Consider the following 24,796-nt stretch of genomic DNA (forward strand, 5'->3'; position numbering starts at 1 on the left):
TATTATGAAACTTACCCAGTTTCACAATGGAGATCCCATTTTCTTCACACAGCTTCTTCAGTGCAGCAGTTGTTTTTGCTCCACCTTTCTGTAAATAAAACTGCAGCAGCTTGCCCACAGAGCGATTACATGTCTCACAGTAAGGAACGTTGCGAACAGCTGATTTTGCGCAATTCCCCAGTGTGTGTGGTGCACAGAATGTGCACAAAGGAGTCTGCAACTGCAGCAAGTTGCCGGAGTTTTGGTACAACGCCGTTGTACATACCGACGTTGACAGCGACGTGTGCACACAGCGACCACCTTAGTTGTCCAGTCATCCACGCCTGTATCCTGGAGAAGTCTCACAAGTCCGTCTGTTTTGGCCTTTTCGTGGTTCGGTCAGCACCCAGTTCAATCAGTCCAAGAAAGTCTGAGGTAAACTCTCCGTTGTTGGACACAGACACAATGTAAACGATTTCCTGCTCAGTTTTTGTGGTGTCCTCAGATCCATCAAAAAGCAGCCCCCAAAAATCAACAGACTGCAACTTGGCTCGCAACTCCCCACTGATGGTGTGAGCGATGCTCTGCATGATCCATGAATGATATGCACCTCCGACATTTACTCCGAGCCGCTTCAGTAAAGGAACATCCTCAGAATGGGAAGACATGGGACGTGCGTGTTGAGCTTTATGGAAGGCGAGGAGAAACATATTGAACAGAGCTTGCCGCTGTTCTTCATTCAGCGTGTCTCGCTATCTGGCGAGTGGGCGACTGAACATTTCCTCTCGGCTAGCTTGTTTATTAGCAATGGCTTGCGCCACATTCATGTGCTCCTTGCTCTTTTCATGTTTGTCAAATAAAGGATGGTTGAAATTCTTTGAGCCTTTATAAAACGCACCTGTTTTGTCTGCTAGATGTGGATGTGAGCGGCAAATCTTGCATCACTTTTCAGTACGCTCATCGTTCGCTTCAAGCCACTGCACATCTTGGAGCCACTTTTCCGATAAAAGTCTTTTCTTCGACTCTGGCTCCAGTTGGCAAGACAAGTGGCATTATGCATTGTTGATTATCTTCACGCATGCGTACCTGCGTACCAGTTATGTGCACCCCTGTATATACTGTATGTATATATATATGAGCGTGAATAACATATAGCTCAGGATATATATATTGAGTGCACATTTTATTTATTATTTTAATAATTAATCTTAATTAATTATTTTTATTATTTTAATAATTCACCAATAATTCCATTCAATTCAATTCAGTTTATTTGTATAGCCCAATTTCACAAATTACAAATTTGTCTCGGAGTGCTTTACAATCTGTACACATAGACATCCCTGCCCCAAAACCTCACATCGGATCAGGAAAAACTCCCAAATAACCCTTCAGGGGGAAAAAAGGGAAGAAACCTTCAGGAGAGCAACAGAGGAGGATCCCTCTCCAGGATGGACAGGTGCAATAGATGTAATGTGTACAGAAGGACAGATTGAGAGTTAAAACACATTCAATGAATGTGACAGAGTGTATGAATAGTTCATAGTAGGCATATTCCACGATGGAGACCTCCACGATCCATCAGGCAGATGGCGGTAGAGAGGAGGAGTGGGCGGAGTCTCAACAGGGCAGTGGCATAGTTGGTAGCAGGAATTCCACGACCCAGACCTCGATGATCTATCAGGCAGATAGGATCTATGCCGTCTCATAGGGTCCGATGACCCTATGAGACGTGAAGTCAAAAGGACTCCGGGGAGAAAGCAGAGTTAGTAATGTGTGAGATGAAAATTCATCCCTAAGGAGAGAAAAAAGAGGAGATAGGTGCTCAGTGCATCCTAAAACGTCCCCCGGCAGCTATAAGCCTATAGCAGCATATCCAGGGGCTGGACCAGGTGAACCTGATTCAGCCCTAACTATAAGCTCTGTCAAAGAGGAAAGTCTTAAGTCTACTCTTAAATGAGGTGACTGTGTCTGCCTCCCGGACTGAAATTGGAAGCTGGTACAATAAAATAACTTGGTCAAACATTTGAAACCTTTAATGTAGCAACAATTGGGTCAAAAAGTTAAATTCTAGTTTATAATGTCCATAGTATATAAACATAGACCTGAATGAAATGGAGCCATTCTCTTATTGGAATAAGAAATATGGAGATACATTCTGTTTCATGCAATGCCCAGTACATATTGCAGTATGGTGCAATGTGGACAGTACACATTACAGTGTGGTGCACAGTACACATTGCAGTGCAGGTCAATGTGCATAGTATACATTGCAGTGTGGTGCACAGTACACATTGCACTGCACTGCAATGTGTACTGTCCACATTGCAGTGTGGTTCAATGTGGACAGTGCGGTTCTCGTGGGGCTCTGGGGTTGCCCAGATGGCGAGTCATGTTGATGTTACTTCCCTCTGAAGGTGGAATACACCAACGCCTTCGGTCCTGTGTATCCATGTGTCTGAGTGTATGAAAAGCATATCCCTCAACACAGTGAAGCTCTCTTGTAGTTACTGTGTTACAAAGCACACTATTCCAATGATACACAAATGTCTGTTATACATTTTCTAAGTATTCAGCAGTGCATGTGTAAAAAATCACTTTAATCTTTGTTTAAAGATGATAGGGGTAGGGATTTAATGTACAGCTATTTTCAGCATGCAACACACACTACAGTCTTAGACCCTCAATTCAGAAAAGAAAAAAAATATACACAGAAATAACGTTTCATGGAGAAAGATTAGGAGAACTCTCAGGAAGAGCAACAGAGGAGACGGTCCCTCTCTGGACCGTCAGACCAGAGGTCACATTTGTAGAATAGACCAACATAGAGGAAACGTAGAGTATGGAAAATAAGGGATCACAAAATGATGATAGGTCATTTTTTTGTGATGTTATTAAATGAAACTATTGTTTCTCACATGGACACGTTATTTATAACACTAACATGCTACATATGTGGGTGCGTTCTGGTTTTTATGCGTTTCCCCCTTCAAATTACAATCCAATAGCCTATCATCATATTTAACTATATAATCCCTGGGCACTAGGACCTTGGGTAGGCTGCAGCGCTGGCTTTCTCTCTGCCAAGTAGCGTCTCTCAAAGACAGCCAAGATTACAGCCAATGAGGTTAGCTAAAAGTAAATGATGCACGGAGTGACCTGTAAATCCAGGTAGTTACGTAATGTGATTGTATATATATAATATATCAACAGTTATTAACGATTGTTACCTGCTTACAGTTAGCTTTACTTAAGGCAAATGAAAAGGAAACTTAAAAACTGTCTTCAGTGAGAGTCTGAACGAGCGAATTTAAAACACAATAAATAACTATCACCATCTCCCTATTATTTGCATCAATATATATTATTATTATATTTTTTTCCATTGAATGGTATATTTGACACTGAACTAGTTCATCTTTATCTCAGTGATAGTGTCCAAATGAGCATAAAATATCACTTTGACCCTGACATTCTGTCACTTGTGTTATTATTATATACTGAATGCAGCAAAACTACAGAGCAAAATCACTTTCTTATTGAACCACTCTATGAGCTGTCGTAAACAATAGATATCCGGAGCCTTTCAAATAAAATGATGGCGCACTGTGCGTGCAGACTTACCCTGCCCCTTGGGGCTTAGCCCCCCTTTCTTTGAGTCCTACAAACGACCCTGGATCCGGGAGGACAAACTAAACAAGAGGCATAATCAAGCAAAGGATTCACACCCATAGGAGAAAGGAGACCAACACACATGAGAGACAAGAGGACACATTTCCTCAAGGACACAGATCTAAACATCCAAGGAAGGAAGGAGACAAAGAGAGAGGTCAGAGGACAGATGACGGTCGAGCACAGAGAAGTCAGAGTGAAGAGAGAGGACAGGGAGGGGAAACCAAAGAGACAACAAACAAACAGAGAGATGCAGTGGTTTTTATAACATGTACAGTATTCTTGTCTCAACATGAACTATAGGACTTGGCTTGATGATCAATTGGGACTGAGGGTATGATGAATTGTGATGGAGCTTCTATTCTTTGTAATTGTGCTCTTTTGAACACTTTTAATATAAAAAATCTAATGTGATTTGGTAATCTAAAACTTGTTACTTTCCCTAAAAATCATTAGGGAAATAAATGCATGATAAGATTGTTTTAAACTGAAATGCTGTAGTTATGAACATTTCTGGTTACTTGTAATCAGTCGAGAAAGTATGTATGTTGACCCCCTGTTTAGTATTGCTGTTGAGTTACAGGATGGTGGGACATTGGAAGTTTAACTATAGTTTATATTCTTATAATAATATTCCATATCTCTTTGGTGTTCTGATATCTGCTATTCTTGTATTCATTTATTTTCTGTACCTGTTACAGCACATTACCACTACAGGACATCAGTTCATAACAATAGTTCAGAGTTGAGCAGGCTTATTAATTTTCCTCCTCCTCCTCTATTCAGCCGGGACGACGTACATCTTTGGCAAAGGAGGAGGCCTCATCTCCTTCATGTGGCCAGCTAACGAGAGGCCGAGCACCAGGACGGACAGGCTGACTGTCGGCTTCAGCACCTCCCTGAAAGATGGCATCCTGGTCAGGATTGAAAGTGCGCCTGGTCTGGGGGACTATTTAATGCTGCACATTGTAAGTTCTCACACTACTGGTCTCATTGAAGTGTTTAGTAATGTCTCTGCTTTCCTTTGTGTTTTATTGTGTGCTGCCGCTACATTCGCATTTCCTCCACCCTGTTGAGAGCCGTTATGAAACAATCGAAATGCTCCAATTCTCTTATCTAGCACTTAATTTTTATTGACACAAGGATGAATGAATAGAGTGAAAGGATGGAATCTCAGTAACATACATTCTGAAATGTAGCAGAGCACAGAGAAGTAGTTAAGGATGAACACAATGTTTTGAATTCACTTAAATTATATATATATATATATGTGTTTTTTAAATGAATTATTTTATCGACAGCTCTTCATTATGTAGTTATGAATATCTTGCTTTTTATCAATTGCATTTTTTTTATAATCTCAGTGCTGAAACATAGAGACAGACATCCATTCACACCAATTTAAAGTAATCAATTTATCTAATCCGGAGAACTCTGAGACAACCCACACTGACACCATGAAAACATGTTATCCAATGTGGGAATCAAACCCCAGGACCTCCTGCTGTGAGGAAACAGTACTATTCAACACACACAGATGACTAATTTTGTTTTCTAATTTCAGCAACAAGGCAAAATTGGAGTGACATTCAACATTGGCACAGTGGATATCAGTGTTCAGGAGAGCAGTATCCCAGTGAATGATGGGAAGTATCACGTTGTTCGCTTCACCAGGAATGGTGGCAATGCTACCTTGCAGGTGGACAACTGGTCAATCAATGAACACTTCCCAACAGGTACACAACTAATCAATCAATCATCTATATTTTACATCTTTACTGTACAGCGTGTTGGCTTTCCTAATTGTTGACAAATCTGATACAACAAGTGTGTCAATATATGTTATATGTGATATATGATAAGATAATGGGATCAAGTCACTAAAGAGCTGAGAAGGTCAATGGGCTTCAAACCGACAACAATTACATGTTCTGTTCACTTTGTATGTAACTAGTGCTTCTATATTTGTAAACAGTGCTATGAATTAATTATATCAGTGCAGTATAAGGGAGGAAGAAAAAGACCTATAAAAAAAGCTGTCCATACAGGCTGATGTTCCGGCCTTAACTTGTTCTCAGCTATACCACTCAGATTTGCAACTGTTTGAGGAGTTATTAGGTTATCTCTGAACTATGTGGACCTATTCTGGTCTCCAGCAGGAACTGCAATATATACATCGTGTGGGTGAAGTATTCCTTTGACTACTCTAGAGCAGCAGTCCTCAACCTTTTTTTGCGTCGCGGACCGGTTTCGTGCAAGTGGTGGATAAATACGAGGTAACAATTAGGACGTTGATCTTCTCCTTTCACGGATAGGCTATATTCACCCAGTTGGTTCACAAATGGGTCTCAGATCCATTCTGTCGCAGTCTGTGGGTGTTTTGTGGTTGGGAAGTAATGCTCAAACTTTTGAAAAGCAAACCTAGTTGATCGTGCATCCAGCTGCGAGAATTATGGCTCAGCCTCAGTCTCTTCCAAAATCCCTGCCAATATTGAAAACATGTCAAATATTTTTTATATTCATTCTTTCTGTGCGGTCCGGTACCAACCGACCCGGGGGTTGGGGTACACTGCTTTAGACGATCCAACCTTCCTTGTCTTCATGAAATGGGATTTTGGATAATACAATTTCCATGGGGCCTTGTTCATGGAACATAAGGCATTGTGCAACAAATATTTGGAAGTGATGTTATACAGTTGTAAGCAACATTTCACTTGAGCATATAAACCACAGGTAGTAAAGTGTGTGGGTGTTTGTGTGTGGGGGGTAACTGCAACACCTTACACACACATCAGGACAAAAACAATGACCACCATCAGACACAAGTCTAATACAACCTTTGTGGGTCTCAGTGTTGTGTGGACGGCTTTGTCATAATTCTATCATACTGATGGAAAAAGAATCCCTCCCAGTGTCCGTGTTATAGATACGTCAGTCTTTTGACATTATGTTCCTGTCCCAGCCGAAAAAAGTAGAATTCACGCACATGCCATATCCTCTTTTTCAAGCTTCAAATACATCTCCTCGTCATGAACTGCTGACAGAGCTACAGCAGTTTCCACAAGTTTTATTTTATCATAGTAGTTGTAGCTGGAACACTTTAGAGTTTCCAGTGAAACTAGAGGAGGCACCGAGCACACAAACACAATAGTTTGATTGAAATAATCCAACTATCAAAAAACAACTTAAACTCAACTAAAACAGGATCAACATCAATCATCTATGACAAATGTACAAAGAATTATAAATTAGGACGATAAATAAAATATAGGGCGGGAAAATTGCAAATATTGCGACTATCGCATCCTTTACTATGTAAATGTATTGTTGCTTTTGATACACATTTATGCAAAACAATCTTATAATTTTTTTAACTTCCATCAATCTCAGACAAGAAGATGAGGGCTCTGGGTGTTAAAATGTTAACCAGTTAGTCTTAACATTTTTATATATAAAGGGACGGAAGCTCATCACAGACATTCAACTTTGCTGTATAATAATTAGGGCTGGGCACGTTAACGCGTTAATCTTGCGTTAACGCATCAATAATTAACGCCGACAATTATTTTATCGCGCGTTAACGCAGGTTTTATTTATTTTATTATTGTAAAAGTGTGTTGCTCACAGGGGACAACTGGACATAGGGTGACTGGACATAGGGTGACCAGACGTCCTCTTTCCCCGGACATGTCCTGCTTTTGAGACCTAAAATATGCGTCCGGCAGGGATTCCAAAAACGTCGGGATTTTGCTTCGTCGGATATTTGTGTTTCTCTGGGTTTTCATAAACTAGTATTTACCCCTTACAAGTTTTGGAAATGGTATCTCCCAGTATAGAGAACAGTCATTGGTCGACCGATCTCAGGGTTGCCAGATACACGATAATTATCCTCCAAATACAACCATTTTGAGCCTTTGGTACGATACTTCACTATTTCCAATCTGGCAACACGGAGCACCTTGCCGCCTCCACTAGTTCATTGTTGTTTGTGCTATAAACTCCGACTAGCGCCGCCGCTCCGATAACGCACTACGTGCTGTGCGTAGGGCACAAAGTCCTGAGGGGGCTCCACAAAATAGGCAACTAAAAAATCCTCATAGTTATAATAATTATAATGCCAATATTATTTCAGTCGAGAAATATTAGGCACCTTTTAGGCATGTATATCACAAAACCCCCCCGCCCCCAGACGAAGTGTCCTCTTTTTCACAAACTCAAATCTGGTCACCCTACTGGACATCACTCGGTAACCACAATTACCTCGGAGTTACTGTGCATTATATTGATGAGAAGTGGGCGTTGCATTCACATGCCCTGACTGATGAAAACAGAGGAGAGACATTATGCTGACACGTGTGCGGGACACTTTACTGAAGTTGCACAGCAGTGGAATGTGTCAAATAAAGTCACCACACTGAGCACAGATCAGAATCAGAATCAGAATCAGAAACAGTTTTATTGCCAGGAATGTTTACAGAGGAATTTTTTTTGGTGGAAGGTGCAACATTTGGACATGACAAACAAACAACAATCAACACGACAGAAAGACAACAAATAATGTGAAAGTGTTTGGGTGTGTGCTTCAAGTGGTGTGTTTTAGTTAAAAGTGTATGTTACGCGTGGCGTGTGTTTAAGTTAAAGTGCATGCAAATAAAGTGGCATGTGTGTGGAGGAGGCCTCAAGTTAAAGTGCATGTTAAAGTGACGTGTGGAGGAGGGAAGAAGAAGGAGGAGGGAGGAGGAGTGGGAGGAAGAGGAAGGAGCGGGAAGAAGGAGGAGAGAGGAAGGTGGAAGAAGAGGTGGTAGTCCTGGGGGTGACAGTCAGTCAGTCCCGGGTTCCATTGATGAGCCCGACTGCCGACGGGAACAAACTTTTGGTGTGGCGGGTGGTCTTTGTCATGATGGACCGCAGCCTCCTCCCGAGGAGGGACTCGAACAGGGAGTGTCCAGGGTGGGAGGGGTCAGCGACAATCTTTCTGGCCCGCTTCAGTGACCTGGAAGTGAACAGGACCTGGAGGGAAGGCAGATTGCAGCCGATAACCCTCTCGGCCGAGCGGATGATGCTCTGCAGCCTGCACTTGTCTTTGGCTGTGGCTGCAGGGTGCCAGTCGGTGATGGAGGAGCAGATGATGGACTCAACGATGGCCGTGTAGAATTGTACCATCATTCTCCTGGCAGGTTGAATTTCCTCAGCTGCCTCAGGAAGAACATCCTCTGCTGGGCCTTCTTGGTGATAGAGCCGATGTTCAGCTCCCACTTGAGGTCCTGGGTGATGATGGAGCCCAGGAAGCGGACGGACTCCACAGCGTCGACGGGGGAGTCACACAGGATGAGAGGGCGGGTGGGGCTGCATTCCTCCTGAAATCCACAACCATCTCCACTGTCTTTAGAGCGTTGAGCTCCAGGTTGTTCTGGCTGCACCAGGTCACCAGGTGGTCAGTCTCCCACCTGTAGGCGGTCTCGTCCCACCAGAGATGAGCCCAATGAGGGTGGTGTCATCCGCGAACTTTAGGAGCTTGACGGACTGGTGACTGGAGGTGCAGCTGTTGGTGTACAGGGAGAACAGCAGAGGGGAAAGAACACAGCCTTGGGGGAACCTGTGCTGGTGGTCCGGGAGCCTGAGACGTGTTTCCCCAGCCTCACGTGCTGCTTCCTGTCGGTCAGGAAGTCTGTGATCCACCTGCAGGTGGAGTCGGGCACGTGCAGCTGGGAGAGCTTGTCCTGCAGCAGGGACGGGATGATTGTATTGAAAGCAGAGCTGAAGTCCACAAACAGGATCCTGGCGTAGGTTCCTGGGGAGTCCAGATGCTGGAGGATGTAGTGAAGGGCCATGTTGACTGTGTCGTCTGCAGACCTGTTGGCTCTGTAGGCGAACTGCAGGGGTCCAGGAGTGGGTCGGTGATGGTCTTGAGGTGTGACAGGACCAAGCGTTCAAGGACTTCATGACCACAGAGGTCAGGGCGACGGGCCTGTAGTCATTGAGTCCTGTGATCTTGGGTTTTTGGGGACGGGATGATGGTGGAGGCCTTGAAGCAGGCTGGAATGTGGCATGTCTCCAGGAGGTGTTGAAGATGTCGGTGAACACCGGAGACAGCTGGTCAGCACAGTGCTTCAGGGGGGAGGCGGAGACGGAGTCCGGGCCCGCTGCTTTGCGGGGGTTCTGCTTTTTGAACAGCCTGTTGACAGCTCTCTCCAGGATGACGAGGGTCGTCGCTGAGTTGATGGAGGGTGCTCCAGAGGTGTGAGCCCCTGATGGGCTGGGGGAGGGTGGGCTGATGGTCTGTGGCTTGTTGATGGGGCTGTGGGGCATTGTCTCAGGACTGCTCCATTGTCTTTCAAAGCGGCAGTAGAACTCATTGAGCTCGTCTGCCAGAAGCACATTGTTCATGGAGTGGGGTGATTTGGGCTTGTAGTTAGTGATCTGCCTGAGCCCTCTCCAGACAGAAGCAGAGTCGTTTGCTGAGAGCTGCTGTTGCAGTTTCTCAGAGTACAGTCGTTTAGCATCTCTCACCGCCTTGCTAAACCTGTATTTTGACTCTGTGTACAGGTCCTTGTCCCCACTCCTGAATGCCTGGTCCTTCTGCAGTCTTAGCTTCCTGAGCTCCGCTGTGAACCAGGGTTTGTCGTTGTTATAACTCACCCTGGAGCTGGATGGAATACAGCTGTCCTCACAGAAGCTGATGTAGGAAGTTACAGCCTCTGTGTACTCATCCAGGCTGTTGGTAGCAGTCCTGAAGACATCCCAGTCAGTACAGTCCAAGCACGCCCGTAGATCCTCCAGAGCCTCACTGGTCCACTTCTTGAACTTCCTCACCAAATATGATCGCTGCTGCGAGACAACTGCCTTGTGATCATGTCCCTGCTTCGCTCACAGTCTCCAGCATTCTGTCACAGTGTCTCTGCATAACAGCGTTTGACAATGTCCTGACAGATTTTATGGCACTTTAGTTCATATGGCAGTACATTTAAAATAAGTGTCAAGTTCTAGGAATTGACAAACTGCACTGAAAGTGTTTTCTGGTGTCTCTAACAGGGACAACAAATGTTATTGCACTTTCATTCATATGGCAGAACATTTCAAATAGAAGTGCGCTATACACTACTTTTGAATTAATTATTGGATTTTGCGTATACAAATGCGATTAATCGCGATTAATCAGGGAAATCATGCGATTAATCCCGATTACATTTTTTTATCGTTGCCCAGCCCTAATAATAATGCCTCAGCATGCCTATTACGATTACATTAGAAATTCTACTATTTGGCTTTTATTTCCCGGCCACTTTGTGTGTGGTTCAATCCAGAACCAAGGTTTTTCCTCGGTCAAAATGGGTCTTCGGTGCTCCCAAAAAAATGTTTTGGCGCGCTGCGCGGGCACGGTCTATTTCTCTCTATCCTTTCGCGCACCTCACAGTTGCGTATTGATCAGACAAGAAGACACGCTTATCAACTCGATTACTCTTGATCAAAACAGAACAAGGGTTCGGCTGTAGCCTACTTGAAACATAGTATTGAGAACTAGAGATGCACCGATCAGGTTTTTTGGTTCCGATCACCGATCACTGAAATCAGTACCTGCCGATCCGATAATACCGATCACCGATCACGGTGTCGATTGAAGCATTCTATTTATTGTGTAGCATTATTGCCTAGGACTATGAGGAAATACATATATAAAGCACCTCAAACATTAAAGAAATTACCGATTTCTTTAAACATTTAGGACTTTTACTTTGAAAAATGTCCTAATTGATACATTAAAATTGATTGATTGCCAGTGTAGGGGATTTCAGATATGTATGGAACACATCTGCATCATTCATTTCCTGGAACTCTTGGGGAAATCCATTTACAGGACTTTTTTTAACATCCAAAAGTCTGACTTATTTTTATAAACTCTTCCTTGGTACAGTAAAAATGTTTTAATGTTAGAATAATTTAAGCTAAATCTCAGAAACGATCTATAAAGATACAAAATCAGTTCATTGTTTACTTTTATATGTTAGTGTATGATTTGTCGACATCTTATTTTGAAAAACGGATGTTGTTTCACCTGGTTCTTTCCGCTAACTTTGCAAAACCGGATGTTGTGTCACGTAAAGCTAACTTTATCAAAACCCTTGCTCGCTCCCAATCGAATGCGTGTACCGTGAACACCAGTCTCTAGGGGCTCAGACATGTAAGTGTCGGCTGAGTTGACCCAGTGATTCAACTCGGGGGACGGGGACGCCGCTCGGTGCGTGAGGATCCCCTCGTGGACCTCTGCACTCTGCCGGCCCTTGCCGGGCGCATTGTCTCCGTTGCAGTTCGCTGCGATTGAAACGTCTCTGATAGTTCTCGCAGATGTTAGGTCATCTGATCGGCCAAGTTTGATCGGCCGTTTTGAGAACGCCGATCAAAACCGATAATGGGAATATCGGCCGATATGGATCGGCACCGATCAGATCGGTGCATCCCTATTGAGAACATATTCGCTGACATGCACGTGATGAACACATTTTTTTTTTTTTCCATCGCAGACTTTTTTTTGCCTTAGGCGCTCGGGATTTGTCATAGACGTTCGGGAAAACGGCTTAGGCGCGCGCCCACATTTTCTCTATGCAGGAAAAACCCTGAGAACCACACACAGGAGGCTGACTGAGAAATATGAAGCCCTGCATTTGCAGCTTTCTCCATCCCACGGTGCCAAGATAGCCCCAGCAGCGGCTTTGTGCTTCTCCGTATAATTCCCCAGCTGACGAGTCACTTTTCCTTGACCCGTGGGGCGTCATAAAACTGTGGCAGATCTGAGAGACATTGCGCTGCCGGCAGAAAAAAACAGTAACAGTATGTCTGGGAAACCGAGTGTAGACCAAAGACAAAAAGACAGTTCCACGGTATTTATTGAGACCAACTTGAATGATAGGGCAAGGCAGGTCAGAGGATCAAATCACATTGGAGAGCAGGTGAAAGAGACAGAGTGGCGTGGCTTGGTAAACCAACAACAAATGGAAACTCATTGCCACACACTTTCAGTTGTTGTTGTTGGACCAGTTTGGGAAGGTGTTACGGCCTATCTAGGGTACCTAGGGATACACAGGGCATATTATATGTGTATTAAAGAAACCTTGGCAAGGGTGGAATAAAGGAGGCGAACAATAAGTCAGGTTAAATACTTAAGCAGCAGTAAGGAAGATGTATTCACAGTTTATGGATTAACAGAAAGTTAAAATAACTAAAACATAAGCAAAAGGCATCAGGGTCTCTAAGGCCAACACAATAAACCAAAACCCCCACAATAACTAGAACATGAGGTCAAACTGGCCGACAATAACAAAAATAATTTAAAAAAATACTGAACTCCCTTTCTAACCACCAAAACAGGAGAAAGCAGACACAATATAAATGACTCCTACACGGAAAAATGAAGGTGCCATCTGGAACCGAAAATTGTTCTTCAGAGTGATGCCACAGAAGAACCACTTTTGGTTCCACAAAGAACCTTTCAAACCAGGGTTCTCTGAAGAAACATTTGCATAAAGAGTTCTTCAAAGAACCTATAATTGTGACAAACAAAAAAATAGTTCCTCAGTAGGTTATGGTACTTCGTCGAACCACAAAGTCTCAAAACCACACAGCTTCCCCCAAAATGATGGTGCCTGCATTCATACCACAGCAGGTCCGACCAGTCGCACCTCGGAGAGGAGCACTGGACTATACATATCCAGCCCACTAATTGAGTGGTGTCTCTCAGGTATTGTTGCTAGGCGTGCCAGACCTGAAACAGATAGACAGCACTCTTCTGGGAAGAGGGTGGAGTTAAGTCAGAAGGTGAACAGAAGGCAAAGGTGGATCTGTTCAACTCACAAGAGAATGCATCATGCAGTTCTCCATAAACACATATGACCATCCTCCAGAGCTCTCCCCCAGTTCCTCTGATACATTTTAGCGCACATATTAAAGATATTGGGGTGGCACGAGAACGCACAAGCACATGGTTCCCGAGCATGCCCGCTTTTCAACACTGGTGTGTAGAGGAGGGCTCAGATACTCCGAAATGGAAAATGCCTCTTTTTTAATCCTCCCACAAAGGCTTTGGACATTTTTGGGCATCCTTTACTAAAGCCCTTTTTGAAGGAAATCAGATGACTAAAGCCTTTCATTTTAGCACTACACTGGGGTTTGCCCTTGATCTTGGGGGTCAGCCTTTTGAGCATGTAAGTTTGTGACCTCTGCAAATTGCCATGGTGGACCTTCACCTTATCCAGCAAGATTGTGTAGCTGCGCATCACGACAGATGTTTCCATAGATCGGCCCATCGCCTGATTATGAAGGGCATCACTGCTGATAGACCGGTAGTGAAGCGTTACCACGTGGCAGCCAGTGGCGGGCCGTGCATTTTCTATCTAGGCCTGTTCATTGTGCAGCTCCGTTGCAGCTTGTTCGTTGATCTGTAGATCCGCTCCGTGTCCCCAAAAGTTGTCAAAGCACCGTTGCTTGTAGGTGCCGAGTCGTACTCTAGTGTCTCGTTGCTGCCTCGGTTAGACAACTCAAGTTTGCAAAGCCAGTGTGGCTCCCAACACCAAATCGATCACTTGCAACAGGCATTACCAGCAGTCCGGTGTGCAGAGCTTCTCGGAGCCTGAGCCATCGGTAGCGCTCGTAGTTGGAACTTTTAAAGTGGCGAACGAACCCCTTCCCCGCCTGTGACGGGCTTTGTAGCGTCGGCGTCGGTCTTAAAGTTCGTTGAGAATGGCCTTATAATTATATCCTCGACCAAATCGATATATTCTCCTCCTTCCGCCATTGTGGGTTGAACAAACAGCTTAGTAGTACGCAAATTATTTCGTTTATCAAATTCAGTTTCCTAGTTCTGAGGTTCTGCATCTACCTGCCCATAGGACCCGCCTCTCAATATTGGTAATCCAATCAAAAGACGTGCAGCACTCCGCCTGCTCGCTGCTCCTGTGCCGGTTCCGGGGCCTTCTAGAAGGCCTAGTGGAGCCAACTCTAAAGCTGATTGGTTGACACAACATTGTCATTCCCATTCACTTGAAGCTACCAGCGCCCGCAATGTTGATTCTGAAGGCCTAAGGGCAGATGTTAGCCCCCTGGCAACACACGATGGCTGAATATGATTGGATACAAGATCTAAGATAAAGACCAGCCCTCCAAATCTCAACCTGGCGCTGGCAGCAGCGCACCCGAGAGGAACGCTATGAAATTAAGATAAAAACTCTTACTCTGGGAAATAATTGAATACATATTTGTGGGCAAATATATTTAGAAAAAAATATATATTCTGATGATGTTTAGGCCAGCAGAGAAGGCCTTGCTGGCCCTGACGGCCCGCCACTGGTCGCAGCAATATGGCAAACACCAAAATGCTTTCACACGGTGATCCAGGGTGCAAGTGTTCAAGATCAGGTCTTGGGGTAATTCATTGGCACAACTTCCCATGGCTCCAAGCCATATTTGGTTCAACCAGTCTTGGTTTGGCAGCCATCTTTGAGGCCAGTAATGGTTAAAAATAAAAATAAAAAACTGTTGTCAAGTTAAGCTTTTTTGCTGTATCAACCAAGTTCATGATGTGAAACAATTTGGTGTTGTTTGGAATATTGAAATATAAACATGTTGTCTGCTTCATGAATTTAATAATAATATGATTTTATTCTATTATTCTGTATCTTTTTTTGTGAACAAATGGGGAGAAATTAGTTATGCTTTACCTAAAACAAGTTTCATTAAAAATGTAATCTTCAGCTAAAATCATTTAAACATATTGTAAATATGAGAGGGAAATTGATATTTGCTCACGGTGACGTAATGGTAATGATCAATAAAAAAATTTATAAATGTCTTTTAAACTTTAAAGGGAACAGTGACATTGAACGCTATCAAATGGCCAATAAGAAAATTCCTTTCAAATACGCCAGACCAGTAGAAGAGTGGCTGCAAGAGAAAGGTAATTTCGAACCAAAGTGTTTCTATGCTTATGTGTGTTCACTATACTGATATGATGTGAAAAACCTTATGATAAAAAGAATACATTCAGGCTTTTTAGACATTAGTTTTTTTCTGTGATACTTCAACCTTGATGATACTACATTAATGCAGGTCATACATATTCATATAAACTTTCTTTTGAAGTTGTCAGGCCAAATTCATGCTTTCCATTTCTAACAGTACCATTGAACTGAGAAATTATCAACATAAATGTAAACACATGCATGAAAACATATGGAACTTCATGTGGGCTAAAACTACCCAAGGAACATAATAACTATAAAAACAACAACTAGTCCAATAATTCAATGTACAATAAAAGTAATGAGTTTAGAAGACATCAGGGAACTTAAAAAATGTGAAAGGCAAGTGCAACATGGCGGCTGTAATGGAAAAAATAACCCACTCCCGATATAGATATGAAGGGACTTTTTTAAACTAAAGAACCAACTAAGTTTCTTTACTTCAGATGAATATTACACTGAACTTAGTTATCAATAGTATATTCCAACTACATATTTTTTTTATGTGTGTCCAGAGTGCCGAGTACAAAAAGGCAGGGCGTGGTGATTGATAAATATGCTCTCAGCCAGTCACATGACTTATCTTTATAGCTCCAGTACATCTAAACCAACAGCAGGGAAGTATGACAAGAATGAAGCAGATAAACGAGAGATCCTTTCAGGAAATCTTATGGTTGTCTTGATGGAGCATTAAACCAGATGCATATATTTTGTGCAAAAAAAAGTAGAAATAGTAAATGAACATTAGTTTGTGAAAGCCGTTTATATGGTTGCATCACATTAATTAATCAATGTGTCGGTCCTGATGCAATTAGACACCTGCAGCTTTAGACAACCCCATGTGTGTTTATAGATCTATGTCGACTGCTTTAACCACACTAAATGTTATTTGATGCAGATTTTTATTAATCTAGAGTGATTTAATTAGTTAACATTTTGAGCATAATTACATTATTTACTACATCTATTGAGTTTGCTCTAGTTTATACAATCACACAATTGTCAGCAGAGTGATAATGCACCAGAAAGACTATTCTCAGTTCAATGTAAAAAATAGCATATTTTGAAGTACTGCTCGTGCTGGTCGTTCCGCAGGCACATACATAATGATCATAGCCTATTTTGTAAATGAATCGTGCAGCTTAAACATTTGAAGTTGGTTTGATCTGTTAAAAATATCTTATATACGATGTCTCTTCTAGGACGGCAGCTAACAATTTTCAACACTCAAGCAACAGTCGCAATTGGCGGTAGTGATCAAGGCCGGCCCTTTCAGGGTCAACTGTCTGGCCTTTATTACAATGGCCTCAAAGTGTTGAACATGGCCGCTGGGGGCAACCCCAACATCAAGATTAATGGAAGTGTGAGGTTGGTCGGGGATGTGCCCAGTGGAGCAGGCTCAGCCAGGACCAAAGGCATGTCTCCAGAGATGTCCACTACCTTAATTGAGACCACTACCATGATGTCCACCACCACCACACGGAAACACAGATCCTCCTCAACGGTACAGGTATAGGTTGACTTCTAGAATAATTATACATACAAGGAACAGATGACATACTCATATTTACCATTAAGGCAACTCAAAGGCTAAAAAATAATTAAACACAAATATAATGATATACTAATAATATTGTGTGGGTCATGTAATACATATTTACTCGATTCCCTTAATTATCAAAAACCCAACAGATGCATGTGATTTGAGTGCATTGTTATCAGTGCTACACTTTGAATATGCAATCTAATAGGATAATAGTCTGAATTTTAAACTGGCCTGCTTGAAGTTGATTGGAGAATTGTGAAAAAACAATCAGGAATGTCATGTACCAACGAAATAAACTGCAGGAAAAACATGTATTGATTAAATACTGGAAACAAACATCAGCTGTTTGTGACAACCAGATAAATAATAAAAACAACATTCACTGGGAAGAGGTCAAAGACCAAACCAGCATATGATCAAGAAGGACATTCTACCATCCCTACCAATATATGATCCCCTATTGTCATGTTATTAGTACTTTGATAACTCTGTAAACATATCAAGAGACACAGATGAGTTAATATTTTTTTTGTCAACCTACTGTTTCCAATCTGAAATGAACTTTCTAGCTCACGTTCTAACTCCTTTTTTATACTTTCCTTGTCTTTTTGTGTCTTCTTTGTCATTTCCTGGTGGCTATTTTTGGTATCTGTGCTGGGGCTGTGAACTCTGATGACCCCATTCAGCCCATGAAGCATACAACAGAAGACATTGTGTCATCTGCAGAGTGTTCGAGTGATGACGAAGATCTGGAGGAGTGTGAAACTAGCCATGCAGGTGGGCTAGGTTAGTTTGCATTTGCTTGCTTTTTATGTGCTTTCACTCATCTGCACCAGAGGATCACAGTATCCTCAAAGCATCAAACCCCCATGGTTAAACAAAGTGTGACTTCAAAAAACAGCCACCGTTGGAACAGTACACATAGTTGCATACATTACCCAATACAAGGAAAGCTGAGTTATGAAATGAAAGTTAAAATTTGAATTGCAACAACATAACAAGTCCCTGATGCCTACATATGTAATTTCATGTGGGCTAAAACTACCCAAGGAACTAAATAACTATAAAGAGATAAAATGTAATTGGTTTAATTCTCTAACACAGAAAGCTGTTATAAGCATAAGCTACACTTGCACATGGGGGTCTTCTATCGTGGTTAACATGATCACTAACATGCATACAAATTGGGCTCGCTGAGAGGAATAAAAAGGATTAAAAATGTGCAAAATGTGTATGATGGTGAATCATGTTCTCTGCACTGATGCTGAACAATGTAGTCCATCATGTTTGAATTCACTGCTTCTCCCATTCACAGCTGTGCTCATTTAATTTTTAAACAATACATGTCCTCCATTTTCAATTGTTTTTCAACTCAATGCAAAGTGTTGTATAGACTACTGTGATATTTTATTTCCATTTGTGTTTTTCCATATTGGCTTTCTTTGGTACTTAGATATCATTGAATTTCTGTGTATTCTGTCCGTTTTTGCTTTCTTTGGGTCATACCTTTGCTTTTTGGGTGTACTCGTTATTCTGTCTTTTTTGTATCTTAATATAGACATTTTGAAATGTCTAAGCTGTGGGATAGCTTAGATATTCAGTTTGAAAGAATTTGGGAATTTCCATATTTTTGTGATATTGATTCCGTTGCATACAGAAAACAGTCGTATTGACACTTCCATACGGATTAATCTAACTCACACATGTTGAGAGTTTTTAGTTTGAGCATTTTTATAACAAGATTATAGTTACAGCCCATTTAAAACAATACAACATAGCCTTTAAACTATAGTGCCTATTCTAATTATCTAAAGTAATTTAATTCATGATATCCACCCAGACAGCAAACAAAATGCCTTTAAAGTGCTGCTGTTTATTAACTACTAATTATTATTTAAATAGCATGTCAGCTTCAGTATGTTGATATTATGGATAAAGATAAGATGTCCCAGTACTTCCACATACTCCACTCCTCTGTTACTTACAGATTGTTTTAAACATTAGTGAAAATATACACACTAAATTAAAACAGTAAAGGACAAACAATTATTATTATTTTTAGAATTATTAATACCCAAACAACCACACTTTTATCTCTCAATCTAAAATCAAGATGGGGCTATTTTGCAAATAAATAGCTGGTTGAATATGAGATTGGGTGAGCTAGGCTCCATACATTTTTTTTATATTTTTGCTGGCAGGCTTAAACACCAGATTGTGCAATATATTTGTAGTCAAAAACCTAAATACATGATTGGTGAGGATCTCGATGCTTTTCTGCTGACCACTATTGGGTTCTCTCTTTTGATGGTCATTCCCAATTTGTTTCAAAGATTATGTGACAGGTTGTTAAATGTAGCCTGAAATTTATGCAAGTTATGAAGAAAGAAAAAGACAGGGCCCCAGTCATCAGTCATGTGTTTACACAGAAATTCTCACCATTCTAACCCGAACATCACTTCGACGTTGACTGCATGCTTTTATTCCAAATTTCCTTTGGTGTATTATTTTGGGAGTAAATGCTATTTCCTGTTTTGTTATGTCTATTCTAAATTGTGTTATCGAGACATCATTCACCTCTATTCGCCAATCATCCAAAAATACACACTTGTATTTTGGCCTCATCATGTGTGGCATGATGTTTTGGTGGGTGATAATTGTTTCCGCATATATTTTTGGGAGTCCAATAACTCATCCCTATATCAGTTTTCAAAGCAAATAAAAAGGCACAACATATCTTTAATTCAATTCAATTCAGTTCATTCGTACAGCCCATTTTCACAAATTATAAATTTGTCTCAGAGTGCTTTACAATCTGTACACATAGACATCCATGTCCCAAAACCTCACATCGGATCAGGAACAATTCCCAAACAACCCTAATAGGAACAGTTACTTGTGTCACTGATAGCAGTTGTTTTTTGTATACTGGTTTACCCTTTTTTATTATTCCAGTGTCCTTCCCCTGCCAACTCCCTCCTTTTGCTATTCTGCATTTGAACCCATTTTAGCAGATTTTAGTTCTAGTATTTTCCACTTTAATATTTCTCTGCAGGGTGACCTTTCATCATTTCTTTGCATGCTTTTTGATTGATCATAGACTCTCTGTTGTTTTCTCCTTTTCTTTCAATCAATTGCATAAGATGGCAGTTAGGGAAGGTTATTGTAACCTAATACTGTAAAATAGTTTGATATTTTTTCTTGCAGATTCTGCCAATTGTTGAATAGACAGATAAATATGTTAACGATATGTTTAAAAAAAGATGAAGCATTATGGTAAATGTAAAAGTTAAGAGATCAAATGAATCACATTAAATCTAAAATAAGTAAAAGTTCCCATTAAATCAGTTTTACCCAGAGATGTTTTATGTCCATGCTTTGAGTTCCGTGAACAGACCGTCTGATTTCCATTATCTTCCCTTGAGCACAGACTAGTCAGAAATATGCCATCTTATGGAATTCCTCTGATTCTTTTTACCGACATGGAAACACCATGTGGGTTGCATTAGGTTAAAGTATTGAATCATATGTCAAAAAGACACTATGGGTTAAAGCTGGTCCCTGTAATATTTTGTGGTCAAGCGTTGGTTCATACATCCTTCGGAGTGGTTGTCATTGTGAAACATACAAACAGTGCTATTCTTCTCACAATAGGTTTGTTTATTTGAGTCCCACGGGTGATGCTTTCACACTGGATAGCTGTTGTTCAAATGGTACATTTGTACGTTTTCTTCGACTCACAAAGTAAAGGAAACGTCCACCCCTGTTTTGGCATAAATGGTAAGAGGAATAGGTGCACAATCTAGCCCACAGTCCAACACATGCAAATCAAATGCCCCTTTCGCTCTACCTGCCAGGGTAAAAGTAATGTGCAGTGTCAAGTTGTGCTAAGCAAGCGTTAGCACACAAAATAAATAAAACTATTTTTAAAAGCTATGTGGGATTTTAACTCAAAGCTTTGGTCAGTAACATTGGAGAAACCAGCAAGATTAGGAATGATTTTTAAAGAACAACCTGAAATATGCTAGCCCAGTGTTGCTAACTCTTCCCCTATGAAGGTAGCTAACAGCACTAGCGCTACAAATCGCTAAATATGTATGCTAAAGTGTCAAGTAACCAACACTGACAGTGCGTGTCCTTCAAGTCTTCCTTCATCGCCACTCCTCCAGATATATCATGATGAAGGTAAAACAACCAACATGGCAGGCGTTAGCACTCACAGCTGTTAAGCTAGCATCTGGTTGTTTTATTTCAAAAAATTAAATGATTGGAAAGGTCCTCTGCCATGAGGTCCGTCAACAAAATAAAATGATTTATATAAAAAGTAAAGCAAACACAAATACTACTTGAATTACACTACAAAACTAGAATGGGCACTCGGTAGAGCGCATACCTTCGCATATCACAAGATTGGGCATTGAATTATGAACATTTTGGCATTAGTTAATTGGACAAAAATTTATCGTGCTATGGTAAAAAAAAGATGTTGACCTTTCCATGACCTTGACCTTTGACCAGATTGATCCCAAAATCTAATCAAATGGTCCCCGGATAATAACCAATCATCCCACTAAATTGCATGCGATTCAAGAAGATTTGGACCTGTTCATGACCTTTGACCTTGACCTTTGACCCGATCGATCCCAAAATCTAATCAACTGGTCCCCGGATAATAACCAATCATCCCACCAAATTTCATGCGATTCGGTTCAATACTTTTTGAGTTCTGCGAATAACACGCATACAAATAAATAAATAAATAAATACACGGCGATCAAAACATAACCTTCCGCATTTTCAATGCGAAGGTAATAAAGACATATACAGGACTGTCTCAGAAAATTAGAATATTGTGATGAAGTTCTTTATTTTCTGTAATGCAATTCAAAAAACAAAAATGTCATGCATTCTGGATTCATTACAAATCAACTGAAATATTGCAAGCCTTTTATTCTTTTAATATTGCTGATTATGGCTTACAGCTTAAGAAAACTCAAATATCCTATCTCTAAATATTAGAATATCATGAAAAAGTATACTAGTAGGGTATTAAACAAATCACTTGAATTGTCTAATTAACTCGAAACACCTGCAAGGGTTTCCTGAGCCTTGACAAACACTCAGCTGTTATAAATCTTTTTTTTTACTTGGTCTGAGGAAATATTAAAATTTTATGAGATAGGATTTTAGAGTTTTCTTAAGCTGTAAGCCATAATCAGCAATATTAAAAGAATAAAAGGCTTGCAATATTTCAGTTGATTTGTAATGAATCCAGAATGCATGACATTTTTGTTTTTTTAATTGCATTACAGAAAATAAAGAACTTTATCACAATATTCTAATTTTCTGAGACAGTCCTGTATATCCCATGGGACAGAGATCCAATCTACACCGGTCTGCCTCAAGATATGCTGATTTTCAGAATGTCTCAACATTGTAAGCTTAGTCAGCCCCCCCTCCATATGGTCAGCACCTCTTTCAGCCCTGTGATTGGACAAGACTTCCTTATCACTCCTGTGGTTTACGCTCAACAATTTTCCTCATCTTTCTCCAACATCTACACGTCCTTGTGCCCAAAACATTTCCAGCCGAAAGTCTTTGTTCCTTTCAGAGTCGTTGTCTGAGGTCTTGCACAATCGCCTAATACATTCAGTGTTATTAATTTAATATCTTTGCATAATACCTTCACTGTATTTTATATGACTTCATCCTTCAACAATAGCTATCACTAGGAGCCGGGACAGCAGCTTCCTACCACTAACAAGATCGCAACAATAAAACACATCTGCTAACGATAGGTCAACATGCAGACATAAAACATTCTTTACGACATAACACAATTATTTCTGTTTTTCTGTTTTTAATTGAATCCGTTCAAACTTCGTATGCTGCAGCTGTGGGTGGGAGGAGAACAGTATGAAGCGATGAAGGTTGGGGTGGAAGTTTATTATTCAGTTTATTTGTATAGCCCAATTTCACAAATTACAAATTTGTCTCGGAGTGCTTTACAATCTGTACACATAGACATCCCTGCCCCAAAACCTCGCATCGGACCAGGAAAAACTCCCAAATAACCCTTCAGGGGGAAAAAAGGGAAGAAACCTTCAGGAGATCTGGATTAAAACACAGATTTGCACTTCAGTGGCACTGGGATGGCACTTATTGTGGTGCTTTTGTGGTTCGACTGAGTTGAGGAAGTGTTGCTTCCTGTGTTCTTGTTGTTCTTGGTTTATACTCTAGGTTGAAATGCACTTATTGGAAGTCGCTTTGGATAAAAGCGTCTGCTAAATGACATGTAATGTAATGTAATGTAATGAGAGCAACAGAGGAGGATCCCTCTCCAGGATGGACAATTATTATTGACATCAATTGACATTATCTACCCTAGCTTTAAATGCCAGTGTGAAAGCACCCAAAAACCCACTAGGGTAAATTGCTATTAAGAAATAGGGATGAGGCGGTCAACAATTGAGGCGTCATGTACAATTCTATTTTAATAATTCAGTTTTATTTTTATAGCCCAAAATCACAAATTACAAATTTGCCTCAGAGGGCTTTACAATCTGTACAAACATACAACATCCCTGTCCCAGGACCTCACATCGGATCAGGATAAACTATGTACAACATGTTATAATATGTTCATGCAACAAAATCAAAGGCTTAAGTTCACCACTATCTAATTTAAGTTGTTGGAACAAGCTTTGCTTTGGAAGGTTTTACTTGAAGACAGACTTCAAGTTTTTACACAAACTGCAGCTTTACGTGGGTGACGACATGCACAATGTTGTGGTTATCAGCTTTAAACTTTTTATTTTTTATTCTTTATCATACTTCAATCCCGAATAAATTGCATTTCATTTACAGTAAATAACAAAATATTGTGAATATTTGTTCTGTGGTTTTATTTTATCCCTCAATACCATTAGTTAAACTTGAGCTGTGTCCCAATTGCAAGCTACACTCAGTTTTTTTATTTTCTTTTTTTAATACTTTTGTTTTTTTTGGATGGGGGGGGGGGGGGTAGGGGAGGTGTCCTCACTGGAAAGGCGTCAAATGATGAATACTCAAACCTCATGTGAGTTTGTATACATAATTCCCTTGATTTACATGGCAATGCAATGCACAACAGAAATAGAGAATAATGTGCTCATGCCCTTTGACTGACGTCTGTCTGCACACGTCGTTTCATGAGCATCACATGTTTCCAGCACAAACTGTTAAATCAACTTGATTTCTTCATTTATAGTATGGGATTAGGACACTTTGTCCATCTCCTATTGTTCTAACACTGGTCAGTCTTACATTGGTCAGTCTTACATGCTCCCAGTTTGCTGTGTTGTTTCTTTTCTACTTTCCCTAAATGCAACTTACTTCAAGCATGCATCAACACCCCGCAGATCAACTAAAACAAAACCAAAGAAAAATAATAATAACCCATTGTCAGCCAGTATCATTTCTCCCAGAATGCATGACCGGTTCACATGTAAAAACTAACATTATGAATAGATTCATAAGGAACACATGAGAGAGTAGCCCGTTCTCTGTTTTATATTGTGTACATCTGGTTTGTAGTGTTTGCACAATTTTG

The 24,796-nt window shown here is 40.9% G+C and overlaps 1 protein-coding gene across 1 annotated transcript in view; it reads left to right on the plus strand.

The window, feature by feature from the left end:
• The window catches only part of LOC130191320 (neurexin-3a-like), a gene marked incomplete at its 3' end in the record, with an annotated part of 73,334 nt that overhangs the window by 45,042 nt on the left and 3,496 nt on the right, over positions 1-24,796 (plus strand). The window contains 5 exon segments of the mRNA XM_056411014.1: positions 4,438-4,619; positions 5,216-5,387; positions 15,506-15,595; positions 16,862-17,169; positions 17,892-17,982. Of these exon segments, the coding sequence (XP_056266989.1) occupies positions 4,438-4,619; positions 5,216-5,387; positions 15,506-15,595; positions 16,862-17,169; positions 17,892-17,982 (843 nt within the window).

The sequence above is a fragment of the Pseudoliparis swirei genome, unplaced genomic scaffold (genome assembly GCF_029220125.1).
Source record: "Pseudoliparis swirei isolate HS2019 ecotype Mariana Trench unplaced genomic scaffold, NWPU_hadal_v1 hadal_37, whole genome shotgun sequence".
Classification (NCBI taxonomy): domain Eukaryota; kingdom Metazoa; phylum Chordata; class Actinopteri; order Perciformes; family Liparidae; genus Pseudoliparis; species Pseudoliparis swirei.